Source organism: Natator depressus, chromosome 2 (assembly GCF_965152275.1).
Source record: "Natator depressus isolate rNatDep1 chromosome 2, rNatDep2.hap1, whole genome shotgun sequence".
In the NCBI taxonomy this organism is placed as follows: domain Eukaryota; kingdom Metazoa; phylum Chordata; order Testudines; family Cheloniidae; genus Natator; species Natator depressus.
This window is the reverse complement of record NC_134235.1, coordinates 154,044,671-154,068,843: the sequence shown is the minus strand read 5'-3', so window position 1 is coordinate 154,068,843 and position 24,173 is coordinate 154,044,671. Positions and strand designations below refer to the sequence as shown.

Here is a 24,173-nt window from a genome sequence, read left to right as displayed (position 1 = left end):
CACAGAAGGGGCATTCCAGGGCTTCTTAGGCTGAGATCACTATAATCTGCAGGTGAGGAAAAGAAGTTTGCGGAGGCTAACTGAATACTTTGCTAAAGCCAGGTGCACTTTGGAGAGAACAGCACATTAGTCAGGGCTTGATTTTATCCAAATGTATTTTTCGCAGCTCCGTGGTAGGTAGCCCACCCTGTGATGCAGGGAAAGATGGCTAATGAAGCGGGTAGGGTGGGGGAGGCCCTCACAGATGGAAGGTGGGGTGGAATGGGATAGGGCCGGACCATGTGCCCCAGGGGGGCGAGGGTCACCGTACCTCCAGCGATGAAGCCTTACTACAGGATCAAAGGTGGAGCTAGCTTGATTTCGGCACCCCTTTACTCTTTCCCCTGGCTTGGCCTGGGGTTAGCTGCCCAGCTGTTTTCAAAAATCAAACCATGGAAAAGGGGTGGAAGAGGTTTGGTCTCCCCTGTTCCTGATTTGAATTTCCTCCCCTTACCAATGTTAAGGTATTTTTTTTCTATAGGTTAATATATTTTTGATTTCACCCGATTATCATATACATCAATTCATTGCCATGATACTCTTGCAGTTGGATGTTCCGTCCAAAACATTCCAGAAGCTGATCTTAGTTCATGTTTCTATGGTTGGCTGATGTCATTATGGACAAAATTCCCTCTTACATTCTACTTCCAGTTCCCCAAAACTTATGGGTTACCTAAGTTTATCTATGCCAGAGATCATAGGTCTCAAGCCTCATGCTAACTGCTGAAGCCAGTGTCTTACAGGATACAAGCCTGTAGTTCCTTGCATTACTACTGAATATAATAAAGCAGAATATAATGCAAAGTAGAGAATATAATAGAGGTAAGCTAGCCCACCAGGCTACAATGTGACAGGCTTCTGAGAAGCGTCTGACACTAAATGAGCACAAGATGGAAGAGCGGTTGGTAAGCAGAAGGAAGTCTCCAGAAGAACTGGCTGGGGTTGTAGCAATTTCCTTTTAGGGAAAAGTCTACATTTGTGAAGTAGAGGTTAGCTAGGGTAAGCCTAGTTACCAGCAGAGGCCAAGAATGCTTCTTCCCATTTGCACTCAGATAGAAGGGTATGTCCTCCTTTCTCCTGTGTGGACGTTACTTAAATGTATGTGTCACCTCCACATTGTAGCCACTTATCTTGGACCATCTTGAAGCACTGTCTAAGGCAGAACATTATTAGCAGAGGTCTCCATGGTGAAAACATTAGATCTGTGTTCCATGTTTCACTGGCTTCATTTTTGCTTCTTCATGCAACTCAAGGTGGTGACATTTGTATTCTGTATGGTTGTATGTTGGGTTGTCTGCTGGCCACCTCAGAGACTGCCTTTCTCCCCTACAGCTGAGATCACCAATTTTCTGTTATGAAGCTGTAGATTAAGTCACTTTCCTTTGCAGTTCACCTGTGTCTATGCAAACCCCCCCCTCAGCATTTTGCCTGAGAGACTGAATTCAAAAAAGTCAAAGAGTTATTTAGAGGAGTTAGGTTATAACATTGGTTGGAGCCATTGGCCTGAAACAGTCTGAAATTGTTTTGAATGCTCCTACTGAGAAGCTTAAGCTATGAATAAACATTTTTACAAGTATCACTAGCTTTCCAGTAAAATATTACATCTGTTTTTAGCCCCAGAAGTTACTGGGCTTTAAATCTATTACTGCTTCTTCCTTCTATAAGTGTTTGGTGGGGAGAGGGGGAAGGGAGAAGAGGTTGTCCATATCTTCCATGCCAGCCTCATTAAGTGAAACATAATTCTTAATTACATACATCATTATCGGAAGATGTGTGCCATGGTATCAAATATCCACAAGTAGTATTTTAACTTCATTATATTAAATTCTCGATAACTTACCATAGAATGGTGTTATTGTATATTAAAGTACAGTCAACAGGGAATGGATTAATCCGCAGAATTTCTGTACTATACACCACAATGATCAGACAAGCAACAAAGAAATTGATTATATTTTCCGTATTTTATTTTCCTTTTTCCCCTTCATTTACTGTAGCACAATAAGTTAAATAAAAATATCAACCCAAATTCTGTACTGCCACATGGGCCACTGCAAATTGGGAGTAACTCCAATGAAGTAAAAGGAATTATTCCAGATTTACATCACTGAGACTAACAGCAGGACTTGGGTCAAAGAGAATACCACTAAAAGTTTGATATTTTAAGTTACTCAAACAATAAGGAGCAAGATGTTCTATAATTCTGAGATTTTGCAGCTCTAAGAATGTTAGTTTTTGTTTGCACCACATTGCAGCCAAAAGGGGACTTGAGGAAGGGAGTTAGGGGGTGAAGGTGTGGTTTTTACTCCAATTTACAAGTTGTCTTTTATGAAAGACATTATAGGAATGTTAGCTTGAAACATGCAAATAGTTCCAAAGTAATACAGCAAATGAGGGAGGTGTTGAGAAAAATGAGGCTAATGAAAAGACAAAGAACATGTTTATCTTTTATTGAGATGGCAGGGGGTGAAAAAGTGCTGTGTTTTGTTTTTAAGACAGGAAGGAAAAATGGATTCAATAACTGAATGGGAAATGTGCTTATCCCGTATAATTAACAAAACAGTATTGCTTAAATTTGAGTTCTGAATTCATGTTTTAGCTTTCAAAATTTCCATTGATTTTAAAAATTCCCATTTTCTGCCCTCTCTTCCTCAGCAGTAGTCCACTGCACTTTTTTCAAATATTGAAAATGATTTTTTTGCCAAAGATTAAGGCCATGATTGTGGAAAAACCAGATATAAATCTTTCATATTTGGGAAACTACTATTAGTCAGTCAATCCACACTAAAAATCCTTGGGGAAAACTTTCTACATGCAAAGTCATTAATTTTCCCAAATGAATTAACTCATTTTTAGATTTGGTTATCAAAATAAATTTTCAGTGCATAATATATTGGCAAAAAAGATACAACAAATATCCATGTTCTTTTGAATTATACAAGCAGCAATGACATTTTAAGATGCAATCTTAATAGGTTTCACTTTTATTACATTAACTGAAAGCCTTTGCCTATTATAGCAGAACTGTGATGACTGCTCATAAACACCACAAAGATTGCACTGTTTTTTCCCCAGATTAAAGAACTACTAAGGAGCAGCAGTTATATCTAACCTGCCCTGCCCAGCTCTGCTCACAGGGAAACACTTCTATGCTACACACACTCCTGAAAGTTTACTAAATGTAAAATAAATGTTTAGAGCAGGCGAGGACTAATTCCTCACTTGATAAGAGGCTGATCCTGCACCCATTGAATTCAGTGAGAGTTTTGCCATTGGATTAAATGGTATCAGGATCTGGCCCAGAAGCAGTATTTGCTGCCCTGAACCGGGGCATCACTGGAATGGATATAAGTCTGCTCCTCTCAATAGCACTGCAGTCCCAGGCAAACATAGCATGACCACAGTGCTAGCACTGAAAGCTGGTATCACATTCCTAATCACGAATATAATTACTTCCTACCTTAAAAACAGCTCTTCCTAAAAATTTGTAATGAGAAACAAAATACATTCATTTTAAGCCAAGAACTTGTTTGTCAAGTTTCAGCCTACTGCAGACTTTTATAGAGCATGACCATTGGGTGTAATATTGAAAACTATTACAACTTTAAAGGAATACTGCAATTTAACAGAAAAGTCCAATTTAACTGAAAATATGGTCACCTCATCTAGTTATATTTGGTATAATATAACATCTAATTTTTTAAAACTTTCTTTACAACAAAAACTAGTAATTTTTAAAAAGCAATAGAGCTACCATATTGCCCATCTAATACCAGATTGTGACACTCTGGAAGTTCTCTGATTATGACTGCAGGAGAAATGTTGGAGGACTGCCACTATTTTGAGGTCCGTTATTTTATTAGGAATTATTTAACTGTATTGAAATATGATCAACACTTACATTTTCAATTTTTTTTTTCTGGTAAAGGGAATTTACCTTAAAACAACTATAAAAACACAGAGATTCTCATGCACTTATCTGGCAAGCGATCCAGAACACCCCTAACTTCCACAAAGTCTAATGTAAGTTGAGGGTCCTTGGCTTGCCACCAGATCAAGTGCTTATTGATGAATGCTTTCCTAGTAAAAGTAGTAGTGAAATGGCAGCTCTCATTATGGAGATGCTAACAATGGCAGGACATTTTTAAACCTCTGTTTTGAAATTTCACTTTGTAATACACATTATAGATTAATAAATATTCATCCACTAATTCTCAAGGTAATAGACATTATCAATTGCAATTTTCTGTAAAATACAGCAACTCAGTGAAACACATAGTCAAAAAATACTATGATAAAATATCTCCATTCTCAGAGCTTGATTGGACTGACCACTTCCTGTCTAAGCAGTATGAATTATCCAGTTCCATTTCACACCATTACTCAAAAGGAGAGTATACCACAGAAAACATATACATGCTTTATACACAGTATATCAGAAATATGTATAACGAAAAAAGTGCCAAGGTGTTCACTGAAATTTAAACACTAGTTAAATTAAGTACCATACATTTTACAGTACGTTCCATTTATTTAGGCAGTTTAAGGCTAAAATAGTTACAACCTCCACTGTAGTCAAGTTTTCCTATATTTATGAACACATACAAGTGTTAAATAGGTATAGATGTGTGATACTATTTATTGCTCTAAATGTTCTACTAGAATGCTAGATGTCCCAACTATTGTATCAACCTGCCTTTTTCAGTCAAATTAAAGTCCTACAGATGCAACCTATGTCACTTGTATGGTTTTCCAAACTTGTCTTTTGAGCTATAAATAATTTTGATGACATAATGTGAGAAAATGTGAGAGTAGAGAAAAACGAACAATTTAACAATAGTGTCCTTGTAAAAAGAAAACAGTGGTCCAAAGTTGCCCACCTCTTGGAATTGTATAATGTACTATAGTATTTAGTTAACTAAAACATGCATAACCATCCACCACAAAGACACTTCTGTATTTCTTCAGGGAGGATTGTTTTCTTTTGAAAAGAACAACTTTGAGTGAGTGGTAAATGTGACAACCAGCAAGTAATGATTGACTAGTACCAGTCTAAACAGACTGGGCTTTAAAGAAAAAAAGAAGCTGAATATGTGCTCCAAAACAAAGAGCAAACTTTTCTTCTTGCTCACAGAGCAATTATTTCTCCTATTTATTGAGAGATGCCTCATTCTGCCAGTGCCAAGTTCTTTGATTGTAGCTTATCCATTTCTTGACCAATACTTCCTTCAACTGTGTCACACTGGGCAAGAAAACCCTGAAAATAAAAAACACAAACAAAAGTTAAATATGAGAATTACTGTGGAGTGATAAACTATTTCCCCAAGAATAAGATTTTTTTTTTAAAATGACAGTGCTCCCACCATGAAGTTGGAGGTAAAAGACAACTCCACAGTTTCTTCTCGGTTCAAAAATGGCCACCACTTTTGCTAGAGCTTATTAAGTAAGTGAACAGAAAATTCACTTCATCCATTACCCAGTAGAAATCTAATAAATCAGCTCAATGAGGACAGCAAAGTGCCACCAGGCCAATAATATTTAGCATCACCAATCAGCAATGGGGGGGAGGGGGGATATGGCCTATTAACTGTAAATCCCCTTTCCTGTTTTCTCACGTACAGCTCAACATGTCTCTGTACTTGCACCAATACTGCAAAGAATTCCTGTCCACTGAAAGCTGTATCAAACCAAACTAAGCAACCTTCATTAAACCTACAAATCTTACATCTCCCAAATGCTCTAGGGCACTGGTTTTCAAACTGGTGGGTGGGGGATGGGACTTCGGCCACTTAGCTGTCTGGGCCAGTGCAGGGCAGCAATGGGAACAGCATGCAGGGAGTCTCCAACGGTGGTGGTAGGGAGTAAAGGCATGCCCTGACAGCAATCTGCTGATTTCCCCTCTGCTGCCTTACCCTACCTCAGACAGCCTGTGGCAGCGAGATGCTCTGGGCAAGGGGGTGGAAGACAAGCATTGGTCTGCTTCGTGCTGCCTTGGGCTCCTCTGGGGATGGACCCAGCCAGATCCAACTGCTACCCTAGGCATGAGCCCACCCATTCCTCTCATTGACTCACTTTCTGTCCCTGATGGGCAGGAGTTTGCAGGGGCAGGGGAAGGAGGCCATGTTGATGTGACTTCTTTGGAGAACGGGGGGCACAGCAATAAAACGAAAAAAGCACTTCGCAAACCTGTGCTCTGGGGGAAACTGAACCCCATGTCTCACGCTGGGCAGCCATGTGCAGAAAGGGGATGATGGGATTCCCTTCCCAACTCAAAGTGGTAGTTCGTTATCACCCTAAAATATTCAGTAAGGGATACCCCAACCAGTGTATGGTTCTCACCCACGACTGTGAGCTCTCACATCTCATCAAATACCAACTGAATAGGGTGTCTACTTATTGCCCATCAGAGAGCAGGTAAGAGCTTATGGTCCCTGTCACAGTTCACGACTAGAATCCCATGATTCTCTGCTCTTAGACTGGGTCTCTGGCTCCAGCCCCCTGTGTACCAACCATGGCTGCTCAGCAGGCCCAGCTGGGCTTCACACCTGCAAGTCTTTCTTCAGAAGCTGTAACCAGCGGTTAATACAATGGAAAAGTACAAAGTATTGGTTAAGCTGAACAGCAGGGACACAGCAAAACAAGAGAGAAAAGACTGTAAAACAATCACGTCCTTTGTTTTCAGTGCTGGTGTAGCCTTCCTGGTCCCATGATATTAGAGAGACAAGGCTGAGTCCTGAAGAAGAGCTGTGTAGCTCGAAAGCTTGTCTCACCAACAGAAATTGGTCTGATAAAAGACATTACCGTGCCCACCTTGTCTCTGTAGAACAATGAAGCAGTCTATATGCAAGTCTATCTCTGGAAGGCCCAACTGCATCAGACTCCCTATGCAGGGCATGTCTATGGCCCAATCTACATCTAAAACTACAAAAATGTCATGCACTGAGCAATGAAGTTAGGTTAACCTATCCCCTAGTGTAGATGTGGCTAGTGCAATGGAAGGATTCTTCCATCAACCTTGCTACTGCTTCTCAGGGAGATGGATTACTTGCATTGATGGGAAAACCCCTTCCACGGATGTAAGCGGTTACAGCGGCACAGCTGCAGTGCTGTAGCTGTCCTGCTTTAGTGTAGATGTACCCCATGTCAGCCTGCTCCTAGCAGACAGTCCCTGTCAACAACTCCCTCCCAGCCACAGATGTCACTTTTATCCCCCCAGAAACCCTATGTCTTAGGTTCCCCTGGGTTTACAACTTGTGATTCCCCTTCACCCTTCTTGACAAACTGGTCCCTGGAGCTGCATGGGGCAGGGATGTCAGTCAGAGGGGGGCCGTCAAAGCAAATGGGTCTAGTATTGTGGTTCAAATGAATAAGTGGGTGGTTACTTGAAGCTATTGTTCTCTTTCCTGCATAAGAACAACCAACACCTGCTTTAATTAAGCCTTTGTAATCAAATAGCAAACCACATTACAGCAGCAAAACATGTAACATTCATGAATTACACAGCAGCTCCAAGTCCCTCACAGTCCCAAAAGCAGTCTTGTATCCCCCACAAGAGGTGAAGGGAGTCAACAGGGAGACTGGCAGCCTTAAAACTCGCCTGTTCTATAGAAACAGACTGATATTACACCACAGAGAACCACTGGCCTGGTGGAAGATATAATCCTCCTCCCAGGACCCTCTTTGAGGCAGAGTTTCATATTTACCATTATTGTAATACAGCTATTTAAATATTGTAATATAGCTGAATGCACACAATAAAGCATGTAGCAAAGCATGTTAATTTTATGTATTTAAAAATTTAATAGGGTCAATCAGCACTTGGGTGCCTCACATCAATAAAGCCAGTCACTAACAAATGCATTCTTCTATAAACTTTACAGAACTCCCTGTCATTAAATTAATGGACCACACAGGGTAGTAGGCCAAATCAAACAGCTGCTGTCCATTTTATACTGCAAACTGAAACTCTTACACCATTGGGAGGATCAGGTGCCAGAGAGGTTTGTGGGCACCACTGAGAACACTACTATTCTAGTGGATGTGGAACATGGAAACTTGTCTGCCTTGTAGATAAAATCGGTAGTTCACTTAGTTTCACTGTATTTGTATCAGGTTTAATTGACTAATTTTAGCAATTAAAGTGCATACTTACTTTTTAATGTTATATTATTTATATTACAGTAGCAATTAGAGACCCCAATAAAACTGGGAACCAATTGTGCTAGGCCTATATAAGCACATGGATAGTCCTGATCTCTGCTCGAGAGCTTACAGCCTTAGGCCCTGATCCTGCAACTCAAAGCACATATGATATCCTGCACAAAGCCCCACTGACTTCAGTGGGGCTCTGCATGAGCAATGGGGTATGTCTGCATGGAACAGCTTCCAGGACTGAGGCCTAAGAAAGAGCTTCCTCTGTAACATATAAAACTCTTTTCTTAATTCATGCACATTTTATGAAGAGTCACCTGCCAGAAGTTTTTAATGCCATATACAGAACGCACGCTGATTCATTAACAGAAGCTTTTAGTATTCACACTTTGTGCATTGTAACTGCTCTAATTGCAGCATTACCAGAGAAGACAGGTTGCTGGCTCATATATGCCCCACAGAAGGCATGGTCTACTGCCCTCGCAGGTGGAGAACCTATATCAGCACTAGTAGGACTACAGAATATTTATTTGGCCAGAATTAACTTTCCCCATCTGTTTGTTTCATCCATCTGTTGTGTACTAAGTTTTTAAGTTCTTTAGGGCAGGACTGTCTTTTTAGGTCATGTCTGTACAATACCTGCCAGGATGGGACTCCAATCTGCGACTGGTGCTATTGTAATACAATTTAAAACAGCAGCAGCAGCATCGCCTACCTACAGGTGCCATTCTCTTTTTTTCTGGAGGGGTTAAGATTCTAGTAAGAGAACTCCACTATGACTTCATATTGAAAGAAGCGTAATCTGGGGATAACTGTGTAAGCAACACACAATAGGAACAAAAAAGTATTTACCCAGCATATTTCTTCTCTAACACAGCTTTCATTCTTGAGGTAAAGGAGCTCAGGTCATAGCAAAGTAAATATTATATAAAAGAAAAAAAACACAAATATCCTAACTCTGTTTCATACGAATTGATGGGGAACTCTGACTCCTACCCTTTTTCACCTGTCTACCAAGGTGCTATTTTTATGGCATACACGTCTGTCTGCACTTGCATTACTGCACCCCATACAGATGCAGGAGAGCTAAAGTGAGAAGTGTTTTTTCTTGCTGGTAATCAAACAGATTTCACACCATCATACAGCCATGGGCACCAACCACTAGCATAATTTGTAAATATTTGACAACAACATAAACTCTAACTCCATCCCTTTTTATATCAGTTTATAAAATGTTGGTGCGTTACTGCTCTTAGACAGGCTTGATAACCCATCCCTACAAGAGATCAGCCAAAGCCTGGAAATCCAAGGGATCTCCTGGGCTCTAACCCTGGGCCTTTTATTTTAGCACAGAGGTGGGCAAACTACGTCCCGCAGGCCACATATGGCCCACAAGACCCTCCTGTCCGGCCTCTGAGCTCCTGCCCAGGAGGCTAGTCCCTGGCCCCTCCTCTGCTCTTCCCCCTCCCCCACAGCCTCAGCGCGCCACACTGCTGGCGCAATGCTCCAGGAGGCAGGGCTGCAGAGCCCGGTCTGACCCGGTGCTCTGGGTGGCACGGCTGTAGCGCCACCAGCCACCGGTGCTCCAGGCAGCGGGGAAAGGGGGCAGGTGGCAGGGGGAGTTGGATAGAGAGCAGGGGAGTTCGGGGGCTGTGGATAGGGGTCGGAGTGGTCAGAGGGCGGGAAACAGGGGGGTTGGATGGGGCAGGGGTCCTGGGGGGCAGTCAGGAATGAGAGCGGGGGGGTTGGATGGGGCAGCAGGGGACAGTCAGGGGTGGGGAGTCCGGGGGTGGTCGATAGGGCAGGAGTCCCGGGGGGCCATCAGGGGACAGGGGGGTTGGATGGGGCAGGAGTCCCAGGGAAGCTATCAGGGGGCAAGAAGCAGGGGGGTCAGATAGGAGGCGGTGGCCGGGCCTGGCTGTTTGGGGAGACACAGCCTCCCTTAACTGGCTCTCCATACAATTTTGGAAACCCGATGTGGCCCTCAGGCCAAAAAGTTTGCCCGCCCCTGTTTTAGCAGATCACACAAACTGCTGCTGTGCAAGTGCCCAAAATTTATTTAATGCAAGACTCACCTGAACTTTTTTCACCAACCCCTTCTTTTTCAGTTTGCAATCACTGAAATTCTCCGGCAGATTCTGCAGTAAATAAATGAACAATTTGATGGTTGGTTCATCTTGAAAACAATGTACAAAACGTAAGGAAAAATCTGTATTATATATATATATATACACACACACACACATTCAATTACACAGTGGAACCCTTTTAACAAGCATCCTGATAATGGCATGTCTACTTAAACTGGGATTCAAAGGAATCCATTTCCAAAAGTCTAAGTAACAAAGGTTCAGTAGCACAGCTAGTCCATTTAAAGCTACATGCCTGGTCTTCTCTGAAGCTTATTCACAGGAATTAACAAATGTGAATTGGTGTTTTCTGGCATAAGTTTCCTGTTGGCCATCCCTTTGTTCATTTATATTGCTTCAACTTCCCTGCTCATGACATTTATTACACTAGCTGAGTTTGTGTGTCTGTTTTAACAAGTTTTAAATGCTTTGTACTTTTGAGGGGGCCATTAAACAGGGCTTTTATTGACATTAACGTGGTACAGTTTTGGATAAAGTTAAGTAACAGGAAAAACTGGTACAGCTGTAGGTGAATAATGTGAAAGTAGAATGAATTATATTGAAATTATAATTCATTAAAGAAATGCTACTTGAAGGGTTTGTTGAAATATAGTTGTCAGGAAGAGAAACATTAAGGAGTGTGAGACAATGGGTCCTCAAACTAATTAACTTAGTGCTCCTACTGAGCTAGGAGATTGGTAAACGTTAGTATGCAAATAAGATATGTATGTATATTTGTCAGTTTCTGCTTCCTTTTGTCTCTTATGTTAAACTGGCTCTGGCTTAATTGTATAAATAAGTTAGCATGAGCCTCAGAGAGGGGCTCACATATATCTGGGTGCACTGGCAAAGCGCTTTGCTAATAAACAGAGTGGTCTGACAAATTATGTGAGTCCTGAATCTGACTTTGACAATTTGGAGGTTCCACTGAGATGGCAACCATCTTCACTGCAGCCGTGTGACTCCTGACTGTTCTTAGGATGGCCGTGGCAAGCCGGCACCTGGGCATTTGGCCCGAGCGGTCCTCTGCCCGAACGGAAGGGTGCATGACCACAGTGAAGTCTACACCATCGAACCTGTTGGTTCCCACTCTGTTCTGGTTGGGATCCTGGGATCTGACATCAGGAATCTGGTCAGGTAATTATTTCTGTGTTTTGTCCGGACTGAGGACTGTCTTGTCTCTGTGTCTATCCGTCCTCCCTGTGGTGTGATTGAGTCTGGGCACCGTCTCCGTCCGGGGATCGACTGACCAAAGGGTTCCTGTCCCCACGGTCTGAGTGAGTGAAATCGGCACAATCGCAGCCGCACCGCGCCTTGGGTAAAACCCTTGGTGTGAAAGCAAGGGCGATTGAGGCAGTAGCCTGTGGGCTCCTTTTGTGTGTTGCACCAGGCATCGCTCTGACGAACCCGACTTTCCTTCTTATGTGATTGGTGTGTAAAGTCTTCCTGTATGGATAACCAGACGTCTAAGTCGGAACAGTTCCCTAAAAGAACGCTGGCTCATTTTATGTATTTTAGGAAGAGTCTGGACTCCTGTAAATTTCTGGAAAAATGGTCTAGGCTAACTCAGGAGAATCCCAAAATTCAGTGGCCACTGTTAGGATCTTGGGACAAAGACCAAGTAGATGTCTTAAAAGACAAACTCGGCCAACCTAAAACTAAATTGGCAAAAGGAGAGGTTGATTGTTTCATGCAGTGGTGGGAAGAGGCAAATCATAGGTGGACAGAATCAAAACTTGCCCCTCTCAAAGATTCTGGCTTCTATCCCACCAGATGCAACTCGTTTTACTGTTGTTGATTTGTGCTCTGCTTTCTTTTCTGTCCCGGTTCACCCTGACTCCCAGTTCCTGTTTGCCTTTTCTTACAAGGGGCAACAGTACACATGGACCACACTGCCCCAGGGGTATACTGAAAGCCCGTCATATTTTTCCCAAGCATTAGCCCGAGACCTTGCTGACCTTGTTTTCCTGTCCAGGTCCACACTAGTCCAATATATAGATGATCTACTACTCCTCTGTTCCCCTTCATTGTCTGCCTCTGAAACTGACTCTAGTGCTCCTTACTGCCCTAGCAAATAAGGGTCACAAAGCTTCTTGCTTTAAACTACAATTCTGTCAAGCTTCTGTCACATACCTTGGCTTTCTCCTCTCCCAGAAACTTTCTCCCACCCGCGTCCAAGCTATCCTTAGCTTTCCCCGACCCCGCTCCCCACGCCAGGTTCAGAAGATTTTAGGCATGGCTGGATTTTGCAGACAATGGATTCCCCAATATGCCTCCCTTGCAAAACCTCTCCAGGAACTCTCGCGATTCTCTGTGCCTGACCCCATGCCGTGGCCCCCTGAGGCCAATTCTGCCTTTGTTTCCCTCAAACAGGGTTTGGCTTCTGCCCCTGCCTTAGGGCTGCCTGAGTATTCTAAGCCTTTTACCCTTTTCTGCCACGAACAATCTAGGTGTGCACTTGGAGTTCTCACTCAGATGCACGGAGAAAAGAACCGCACAGTGGCTTATTTCTCTGCCACTTTAGACCCTGTTGCCCAAGGCTTACCCCCCTGCCTGCGTGCTGTGGCTGCTGCAGCGCGCCTAGTCGAAATGTCTGATTCCCTTGTTCTCCGCTCGCCTCTTACCCTCCTGGTCCCTCACTGACCTCACCCTGCTCCAAGACTCTGCCCCAGAAACCGAGAAAGAATCCTGGGTTGCCCAGGGTTGCTCTCTACATCCTGATTCTTTTTGGTGCTCACCTACTGGTGCCTTTGTAGCCCCCTTTTCACTCTACCAGTCTCTGGCCGCCCTGCTACACGGTGTTTCGCATGTTGGAAAGGAGGGGATGGTCTCTGCTGTAACTAAGACAGGATCGTAGGCCCCCCCATTTTAGCTCTTTTGCAGCCTGCCACTGTGCAGCCTGTACCATTTGCCAAAGCCAGAATATCGGTAAACCTGTAAAAGTGGCCCAGGGGTTCCGGGGCCTGCCTCAAGCACCATTCTTGCATTGGCAACTTGATTTTGTACAAATGCCTAAGTGTCAACAATATGAATTTATTTTGTTATGGTATGTTTATTCTAGGGTTGGATTGAAGCCTTTCCTTGTCGCAAGGCTGACTCACTGTCTGTTGCCAAATGTTTGTTAAATCATATTATGCCTGCCAAGGGAATTCCTGCTACTCTGTCCAGTGATCGGGGTACACATTTTACTGGACAACTTGTTCAACACCTGGACCGTATATTGCATATCAAACATCTGTTGCACTGTCCCTACCACCCACAGAGTGCAGGTGCAGTTGAAAGATGAAATGGTGTACTTAAGAATAAGCTTGCTAAAATTTGTGACTCTACAGGATTAAGCTGGCCAGTAGCCTTACCATTAGCCCTTATGGACATGAGATCCACTCCATCCCAAAGGAATAAATTAAGTCCCTTTGAAATTGTTATGGGACGCCCTATGCGAGCTATGACTACCATTACTCCCGTTCCAGATTTGAACTTGACTCACAGTGCGCTCCTTCAGTATTGCAAGGGACTAATGCAAGCTGTAAGTCACTTCCATTCACAGGTTCGAGCCGCCTGGCCCACGGAACCCACCTCCGACGCTTGCCACAACCTCGAGCCAGGTGATTGGATCTACGTACGGCGCCATTATCAAAAGCACGCCTTGGAGCCCCAGTGGAAGGCTCGTCATCAGGTACTGCTTACTACATAGACGGCTGTTAAACTATCTGGCATCGCAGCATGGATACATGCTTCACAGTGTAAGAAGGCACCATCCCCAGAGAAACAATCACCACCTCAGGACAACGCAGAGTCAATTTTGACTCCAGAAGAAGATGTACAGGAACAGTCTGCAATACCTTACAATCTACGCTCTCATACGGGTTACCAGAAGAAGACACTGTTCCTCGGCTGCTGGTATCTTACAGTCTGGGGAGACCACGATGACAATTCTTTTATCCAGCAGCAGGTGTGGATAGCTCAGACCCTTAATATTTCTAATTGCTGGGTCTGCAGCCACATCCCAGCCCACTCTCAAACTGGTGTTCCTGTCCTGGCTATCCCACTCAAGTCCCCAGACCTCACTGGAGGGCCTCGTCCGTTTAACAAAATATGGAACAGCAATGACACTTGGGAAGCGGTGGGAATAAATGCATCTAAATGGATAAGTGTGGTGGAGGGAAAAGGTCATTGGTGTTGGGTGTGTAACGGGACAGGGCTGGATCTGGGGAAAAGCCGTTGCCTTCAGCATATTGTGGCCAATGGTTTATGGGATTATTCAAACAAAACTAAAAGTGGCAGGCTGGGTATGGAGATATGAATTCAACAGAGAAATCAATCTCATGTTCCCCCTACAGTCACGCAAATAACACCACTCCTCGTAAGGAGAATTACCTTGTACCCTTTAGGGGATACTACTACTCCTTTGCAAACACCTATATGACAAATGGGTGCAACCGACCCTTCCCAGCCTTAATAGGCCATCACTGGGTGTGCGGGACCAGAGCTTATACCGCACTACCAGCTAATTGGTCAGGAATCTGTTATCCCGCCCGACTCTTCCCACAATTCTGAGTGCTAGGAACCTTCCCTTGAGAACGCCTCCGCAAATTCAGGCGAAAAAGAAGAGACTTAACAGATGCCCAATGGCATGTAAATAACATAAGCCCCTTAACCTGGGAAGAGGCCATTGGCAGTTCCTTCATACCATTAGGGGGAGTAATACACCATGCAAAAAAGCTCCTAAGGTTACAAGCAGTAGTTGAAATAATGGCAAATGAAACCGGAGAAAGTTTAAGAGCCCTGGCCAAAGAAACAGGGGCAATCCAACAGATGGCCCTCCAAAACCGTCAGGCATTGGACATAGTGCTGGCGGCAAAAGGAGGGACTTGTGCTCTCATTGGAAAAGACTGCTGTGTGTATATACCAGACAACACCAATGAGGTAATAGATCGTGCTAGCCACTTAGAACAAATCGAAGAGCCAAGTTCTTTATGGAAGTGGCTAAGAAACCTTTTCAATTTCTCTGGCATAGGAAACTGGTTGTTTCAGGGAGCCCTAACTCTCCAGTTTGGAATCCTAATAATTTTTGTATGTTTTCAGTTACTTTCCTGTTGTATCCAAAATTGTATCAGGCATGCTACACAGATAGCTGCCCCAAACCAGAGTGCTAATTTGATGATTTTAAATATCACTGATGAACAAAGAGATAAAGAACGATTGATATGTGGAACCCAGTAATTGTTGGTCATTGTGTAGCTTGACCAAAAGGAGGGATTGTGAAAGTAGAATGAATTATATTGAAATTATAATTCATTGAAGAAATGCTACTTGAAGGGTTTGTTGAAAATATAGTTGTCAGGAAGAGAAACATTAAGGAGTGTGAGACAAAGGGTCCTCAAACTAATTAACTTAGAGCTCCTACTGAGCTAGGAGATTGGTAAATGTTAGTATGCAAATAAGATATGTATGTATATTTGTCAGTTTCTGCTTCCTTTTGTCTCTTATGTTAAATTGGCTTTGGCTTAATTGTATAAATAAGTTAGCATGAGCCTCAGAGAGGGGCTCACATATATCTGGGTGCACTGACAAAGCGCTTTGCTAATAAACACAGTGGTCTGACAAATTATGTGAGTCCTGAATCTGACTTTGACAATAACAATCACATATACAGTTATAAGAAGATAGGACCTGAGTCTGAGATGTGCTAAGCAGACAGGCCTTCCCTTTCAACCTGCAGGTGCTAAGCCTTTCAGGATAGTAGGCCACAAGAAGAGGGAAGGATCAATCTTTTCTTTTATCCTAGCCTAATGAGCAATCTCTTAAACTGTGTTTTCATTTACTATAGGAGTTGAAAATATACCAGACACCTACACGCCAGAGGCCATTATAAAAAAGTTGCGTTAGGGGCACCAGTGAAGTCTAGGGTTAACTCTTGGGTCAGGGACTGTGCCTTTTTTTTGGTCTTAGTGCAGTGTTTAGCACGCTATGAATGTTACTAGAAACACCACCACCCAGACTCCACACATATACCCCTGCTGAGAGAGAGGAAGGCTGTGCTACTGCGATCTGTTGAGGTTTCTTCCTTAGCATCAGCCTCTTGAAAAAAATCCCCTTCACTCCCATTCCCCCTGGCTGGTGGACGGGTAGGAAGTTCTCTGTTCCACATATCACCTTAAGAGATCCCTAACTGTTTAAGTGGAAGTTCTTTCTGCTACTCAAGCCCCTTCCTAGTCTGACTTGGGGGTGGGGACTTCTACCCCTTTAGCGTCAATAGCTGCTCAGGCTTTCCCAAGCTGCAGCAGTTTAAAGCTAATATAATTCTTGTCAATTTTCAGTGCTGCCCACAGGGCTCAGAATAGCATCAATGTTAATATTAATTTCTCTCCGATGGTAAGGAAAACTATGAGCAGCAGCAGAGGCACCAGAGAGGTCCATCTGCAGACTCAGGAAGACAGGACTGCAGCAGTTCACATTTGGAAAGTCCTTTTGCAACCATCAGGATAGACACTTTTTTTTTTTTAAACGAAAGCTTAAATTCTTTAGAAGTTGATGATACCACTACCACCACCCAGCTCCAAACAGAGAATTTCTCCTACTTGCCTCTGAAAAGTTAATTTTTTTAAGTCCTGTCATAATACAATCCATAAGTCCTCCATATCTCCCTCCTTCAACGCCTAATATGGAGTGATAAACCATACAATTGTTAGAAAACATATCCATTCATTCCATGAATCCACTGGTTCCCAGTGTCTAATCTCTCTCACTATAATGTAACTTACATCTAATTGGTTGGTTTTATCTTCCTTACATGACCTCAGTTCCTTCAGACTTACAGCACAGAGCCGATTCAGGAGTATCTCTACCAGTAATTGAAGAGATTCCACATAATCATACAGCCCTGGGCAACAACCACTAGCACAATTTGTAAATATCTGACAATATAAACTACGTAACTCCATCCAAGAAGCAATTCTTGGAGGTCAAACACATTCTCATAATAGTTTTATCAACCCACTCAATGTCCACCTTCCAACATCTGACTTTTCAAATGCTTATTATTTTAGGTGTCACACCAATCTCTTGTAATAGCTAATGTGTAAGTTTTATTCACCAAGATTTTCTTTTAAAGCAATTAATGACATATTCCCCAGTACAATGTATTGCAATGAGCCCTTATTCATTGCAACTCCCTTAACGTGCATCTTTCTATTCCAATGACGCAGGCTAAGGGAAGTCTACTTTGTTTTTCTTTCACAAATTGAATGTATTGAGGACATTATGAAACAATGAAAAAATAATTTTTAAAACTCCAACATGTTCAAACATCAATGCTAAACCCCAAAATAAATACCAACAAAATAAATGTTAAATCAAAACTAAAGCCTTTGGAGTAAATTATATAACTGCCACTTACAGAAGTTGAAGTTATCTTTTTATTATAAAAAATTCAAAGCAAAGTTTTCTGGTGGATTTATTTTGTGGTAGGAAATTTTCCAACTCTACTGAAAGAAAGTGCACACACTCTTCCATCTGATTTTCTATAATGAAATACCATGTTAGTAATAAAAATACCATATCTAGTGAGGGTATGAAAGAGGCATGAGTCAGGGTGGTCAGTACCAAACCAATTTTATCCCCAAATTACTAAGAATTATAATCTGAAGAAACAGAGATCAGGTAAACCTAATTATTAATTGTTTCTCAAATTCAGGGATGAGATTCCACTATTTGTCACAGAGGTTCTTACTGTGCCCTGGGGATGCCATGATTTAGACAAGCAAAATAATTTAAAGATTTTAATAATTATACAAATTTACAATGAAAAATAGGAAATAAGACAACATGCTAGTTCCTTTACAAGGTCTTCTTGTGTCTGCAGACTGGCAGAGAGCTTCCAATACAGATCACACTTTCTACAAGAGGGAGGAGATCTGCCTTTTGCCCAGGGAAGTGTTTTCTACACTCTGAAAAATTATTTTCAGAAGTAATTATCTACAGTAATTAGAATAGACTTGACAGTTTATTGATGGTGAAGGGAAGTTTGTTTAAAGGTATCTGATCCCAGTTTAGTTTGTCATTGATAAATTAAAACAGGAATTAGCAAAATGTCCATTTATAAAACTATGAATTTTGGTAACTGGAGGAGAACTTTAACTCAGTTAAAGGAGCCACTCAGAGATTATACATTTAAAGTCTTAGGCCCCAGTTCTGTAACTGCATCCACATAGACAAATCCTTGCGCTTGTACAAGGACCCACTGAAATCTCAACAGGGCACCATGCAGGAGTGAAATTAGAGCTCTTTGTGTCGTAACTTGCCAACTTGTTTAAAGAATGGTTTGCAGGTAGATTAATGAAGAGTAAGAATTTTAAATTGAAATTAAATCCCAGAGTCTCTCTGTTTTACCTTAGTCAGTTTACGTCTCCTCTCCAGGAATACGTTGTCCAACTATTCAGGGTTTAACAGATGAAGCTGGTATTAAACCTTAAGTCACAATAACATTTCAATATTTAATTAAAATCAAGCTTAATAGTAAAGTTAACCTAACCCTAGGCAGTGCTTATGCAAGACTCTCTCACCAAGTGAACTTTGAGCTTTGGTGGTGGCATTTCTTGCAGAGCAGTGCTTGGGCTAAAGAATGCTTTCTACTGCATAATTTATTCCAGTACTGTGCAGTGAGCTTCTGTTCTGTGTGTTCTGTTGTTTCTTTGTCTCCTTCTCCTAAACTGCATTAATTTCAAAGAGCAATGTATTAACTTTTGTTCCTCAGAGGTCCTGATCCCAATAATAATCTCAACAATCTTTTCACAGACTTCAATAGACAATGGATCAGGTCCAGAGTTCAATGCAAGAGGAGAATACACCTCTTAGTGTTGGGTTGGATTCAGAGAGCAGGGTTTATATCAGTTCATGCAGGTGTAGCCAGTTAATACATATGTACTAACTGCTGGTCAAATTTATATTCATGACTACTATCTGTCTTGGGAGTGATAGGTCTTGGAATCATGTGGAAATTTTATTTTTATGTTTTTCTTACAATTCCATTTTCTAAATTAGCATTTCTGTTCCACAAATGCTTAAAAAGAACTTGAAAAGCTTGTAAATGAGTGTAAGCACAGATGATCTATACTGAAGAATTTCTGCTACTTAAATATAATAATACCTTTAAAGTTTATAGTATTGAAGTGTTGGCTTCTTCTTTTAACAATCCCTCCATAATCTTATTGTGCCATTAAGTTTGGTGAGTAAGTTGCATAAGCACACCACATCATTAAATCCCAATTCTAATAATTATGCAGATATTTGAGCAGCTTCTTAAATACTAAACAAATAAAATAATAATAATCAACTACAATATAAAGAGGGAGATTTTTGAAGGCACAAGGGTGCCTACCTGCTATTTGTACTTTTTTAAACTCTCCCCCAAATTCTTTGGTTTTATGTTTATTATTCACATTAATACACCAAGGAATGCTTACAAAGTAAATATTTGCAATTAAGAAAAATAAGAAATTTACAAAGCTTCAGAAATAAACTTGCATCATTCTAAGCACTGAAGGACAAAACAAAGTTTCATCTTGACATGAAATGTCTGTGCTTCCAGTAAACTGTAATCCATCTAACAAACGTTTCCTAACTGTAATATTAAATATATTTTTTTAACCCTCGGTGTGTTTGCCAAAATAATCAGTATTTAATATGAACATATCTAGAATTTGAATCAAGTGAAAACTGCAGCATGGGTTAAAAATGAGGGGGGGAGGGAGAAGAGACTCATTTTTGCTACCTTAAAGCAGATAAATACGGAGCTTGCTACATATAAATCACACTCTTTCCCCGAAGTTGGTATTTTCTTGATCAAATCCATTTCTTTTAAGACTGTAAATTTGTTTTAATATTTTCTGTCTTCTTAAGATAAGAACTGTGTCCTCACTATAGCTGGTATGACCACCCTGGAGAAAAATGTCTTCCATGCATCCATGGAGACATTTCTGTTTATTTTGCTTTTTAAACAGGTCAAGGACATCAGAAACCAATTATGAATTTGCAATTAAAATTTCATAGCAAAGGTGGGTAAAATATAGGATTGCATATATCACTTAAAACTCATGACAGGTGAAATTAGGCTAACTGCTCTTTGCGGCAGGGGCTTTTTGTTTAGTTTATACTGTGTTTTAAAAAAATGGGGTCCTAGTTCATGGCTGGGACTCCTAGACACTACCAGAATACAAATAATGAGCAACAACAACAAGGATGTAAACTGTAATTGATCACTTTTTTCTTTACAACTGATCATTTTAATTTTGACTGCTTCACCTCCACAGTAGGCAGAAGTCTTCAAAACAGAAACTTCAATACTTCCTATAAATCACCAACTTTGTAAAACCGCTAAAATCTTATAGCCCTAACTGAAGCTGAAAGTCCCCTGTCTGACATGCTGTACATAATATTTTATATCAGAGAGAGGGGAAGTTTTCTACTTTGGCCATGAAGTGAGAGTGAATTTCCAAGGTAGTAGCTAAAAGTAGTTTTTGCAAAGAGCAGAAGATGATATTTTGCTGACTACCATCTAGAAGTTCGAAGGACAGACTGAGTGCATTCCATGTGGTCACATTTGATTTTGGTTATTGACCTCTCACTGAAATTAGGGACCCATACTAGAAACCTTTGTTTCTAGTTTGGCCAATCCAGGATGTAAATTCTCAGCCAGGTAGCAGGCTAAAAAAACTGAAGGTAGCTTTTTTGTTTGGCTTTGGCATTTACTGTGTAACTCTAATTCTTTTATATTAAAATATGAAAGTTGGGGATTAGATGGCTCAAGATATACAGCCATTCATTCACCTCTAAATCAAATTAAAATCCAATCCAGGCTAGCAGTGAACAAAAACTGACACAGTCTGACAGCTGTTCCATGTCCTACATGAATTAAACTTGTGATTTCAGCCTTGTTTCTAAAGCAGAAACATCAGCAGTACAAATTACATCCTTGATGGCAATCTCAGAAGAAGCTACAGTTTGACTGGTCTTGGAGAGTAACTACCTTTTCCCTCCTCGGTCTGGCCATTGCAGGGTAGGCTTGAAGAGCTGTGCTTAGACTGAAGTGATGAAAGGTGGCAGGAAGGTTATTTAACATATCAACTATTTTTGAAAGAAAGCACACCGAGACAAAGAAATGGTATAAATTGAATTTGAACTAAAAACTGTTGATTAGGGGACAGAATTAGTTCAGCAATAGCCCCAAATCTACTTAAAACAGAAGTCATTGTCTATATATAGACCATCAGAAATATGCTTTGATGGGACAATGTTGCCAATTTATCTGGATGTGCACTTGGCAACTTACTTAGCATGGCAGTGAGCTACGAACGTGGCACAAAAGCATGACAGCAGCAACATCAACTCATTGACTAACTTAATTATAGTCATTGTCATCATCACCACTAGATACTGAGACCTGGGGATTTATAGGATTTGAAATCTGCCACCTAAAACTGATTCCCTGTTCCAAGGTTTTTCCCCTGTGGAAGATTCTACACATAAAAGGGATAAAAGAATCAGTAAAAAATGGAGATTTGGTTTTTGAGTTTTAAATGTTTTAGCTGTTACAGAAAGAAATTAGTGTACTTAATACTGTTAATAATCATTTTGTGGTGTACTAGAAATTAAACTATGCCGTTGGTAACAAAACCTCAAAATTTACATCTCTGTTAAAGTTGTGGCAGTACAAAAGCAATAAATAAGGTCACCTAAAAATCAGTTTCCTAAAAATCCTAATCAGTCCTCACAACAGACACATGCTGGCAGAATTTGGGTGGGGGCCAAATTAAAGCACCTCTTTAAAGTGGATTCTCTTTCCCAGGCTTTACACCAGCAACCCATTATTACAAAGAGACTAAGGCCCTGATCCTGCAATTGGATCAACACAGGCAGAGAACCCTAGACTCACGTGGAGCCCTTGTTAAATGGATGGGGCTCTGTGTGAGTGTAAGGGCCCACCCTGTGCAAATTCATCGCAAAACACACTATAGGTGCCAATAGATATGGTATGCAATACAGTTATATAAGGGAAGGGAACTCTTCCAGATAGCATGGTCCAGTGGATAAGGTACTGGACTGTGACTTGAGACCTGTGTCTAATTCCCAGCTCAGCCAGAGTGTAGCCCTGAACAAGTCACTTAGTCTACCCTGTATTTCATTTCCCCACCTGTAAGGGTGAAGGTATACTACGGTACTTCCTACCTTACAGGGGTGCTGTGAGGATAAAATCCATAAATGGCTGTGTGATGCTCAGATTCTGCAACGATGAGGGCTATACAAGTACCTTGATATAATCCAAAGAAATCAGTCCAGTCCTAGTTTGCAAATGTCTTAAATACAAAAATTATAAATCCATGTTTGACTAACCAGAAGGCTCACCATTGTTTGTGCCTTCCCTACCACCAAACAAGCATTAGGAGGAGAGCGTCTTCCTAGTTTTTGTTGGACCCTTAATGTTACTGTAACATATTTTAATTTAAGAGGCTTTCGCAGGACAAATGAAAAAGGGTAAAACTTGAGTAAAGGATACCCATTTCATGTGGACATAACAGGCTGCAGCCCAATATGGTGCTCTTCTGTATTATGGGGATGCATACATAGGCATTAGTGTCACCATTTAGAAATCGGAGTTGCCATGGACACCAAAATGAAGAGGTCACTGAAGACATACAGGAAAAAGAACTGGATATTGAAGAAAAAGGGAGCAAACCAATTAACTTGTTTTTCAAAATAAACCAAATTTAATTTGTTGTTAGTATTTAAAAATATATAGAGAACAAACTGTTCTTAAAAAAAGGCAACAAACCAAAAGCTTGTTTTAAGGAATATACAACCCCTTTGTATGACTATTTACTCACAATGGCATCTATCTGTTCCAGGATCTTCATGAACTGCTCAGCAGTTCCTTTTATCCTCTTGTCCAGGTGGTTAAGAGCTTCAGCTTGAAGATCTTTTGCTAGAAAGCCCTTTATGAAAAGAAAAACAATTACTTTATATTCCAAAGAACATACATGCTGCTATTTAAATACGAATTAAATAAATTCTGGTGCAAATATTTTCATTTAGATGTTTGAATGATTTTATCATTAGAGGAATAAAAGCTTTCAATTTAAGAAGAGTGACCCTTTTTAAAATAAAAGGGAAAGTAGAAGGCCCAAAATGCAGGCTACCTTTCATTCTCCCTTATACCCCTTTCAAATATTAATGTTGTTCTATATATGTCCTCCCAAATAAACATCCCACATCAAAACAAGTGAATCAATATAATGACCCTAAACTTTAACAACAGTATAGCTACCACAGCTTTCATGAAGCAGTGGTCTCGCCAAATATTAGTTTGGATAGTAAGTTTGTCCCCGTGCAGTGCAGGAAGCCACATGATTTCCAGAATTGTTGACAGAAATCATGCAACTAAATCCACACACCACTTTGTTCTCATTATTTTGCCAACTTTTGCCCAGAGTACATGAATAGGGCCCTATCAAATTTAATGGGTTTTAAAATTAGTCAGTTTCACATTTTCAGCTGTTTTCATCTGAAATTTCAGTGTTGTAACTATGGAGGTCCCAACCCAGCAGTGGGAGGCACTCAGAGGCAGGTCTGATCTCCCCCACCCCCTACGCTGCCATGCAAGAGAAGGACAAGTCCTGTCCCTCCGCAGCTGGTGGGGACTTGCAGCTAAAACCGCCGAAGCTGGGGCGCTCCCAGCAGCAAGGGGGAGATCAGATTTCACGGGGAAGAGCTTATTTCACGCTCCGCGACACATTTTTCATGGCCACAAAATTGGTAGGGCCCTTTACATGAGCCACGAGTTACAGATATTTTAGAAAT

At 41.3% G+C, this 24,173-nt stretch overlaps 1 protein-coding gene across 4 annotated transcripts in view; it reads right to left on the bottom strand.

The window, feature by feature from the left end:
• Positions 1-1,984: 1,984 nt before the first annotated feature.
• BAG1 (BAG cochaperone 1) overlaps positions 1,985-24,173 on the bottom strand; it is a 35,324-nt gene continuing 13,135 nt past the window's right edge. Inside the window, exons 5-8 of one of the 4 annotated variants that reach the window (XM_074945170.1) lie at positions 23,201-23,308; positions 18,711-18,752; positions 10,266-10,328; positions 1,985-5,296 (exon numbers count right to left, since the gene is read on the bottom strand). In XM_074945170.1, the coding sequence (XP_074801271.1) occupies positions 5,207-5,296; positions 10,266-10,328; positions 18,711-18,752; positions 23,201-23,308 (303 nt within the window). In that variant the 3' untranslated portion in view covers positions 1,985-5,206. Of the gene's footprint in view, positions 5,297-10,265; positions 10,329-18,710; positions 18,777-22,763; positions 23,025-23,200; positions 23,309-24,173 lie in introns of those variants that run through there. The other 3 variants (XM_074945171.1, XR_012638225.1, XM_074945172.1) reach the window with 3 other exon arrangements.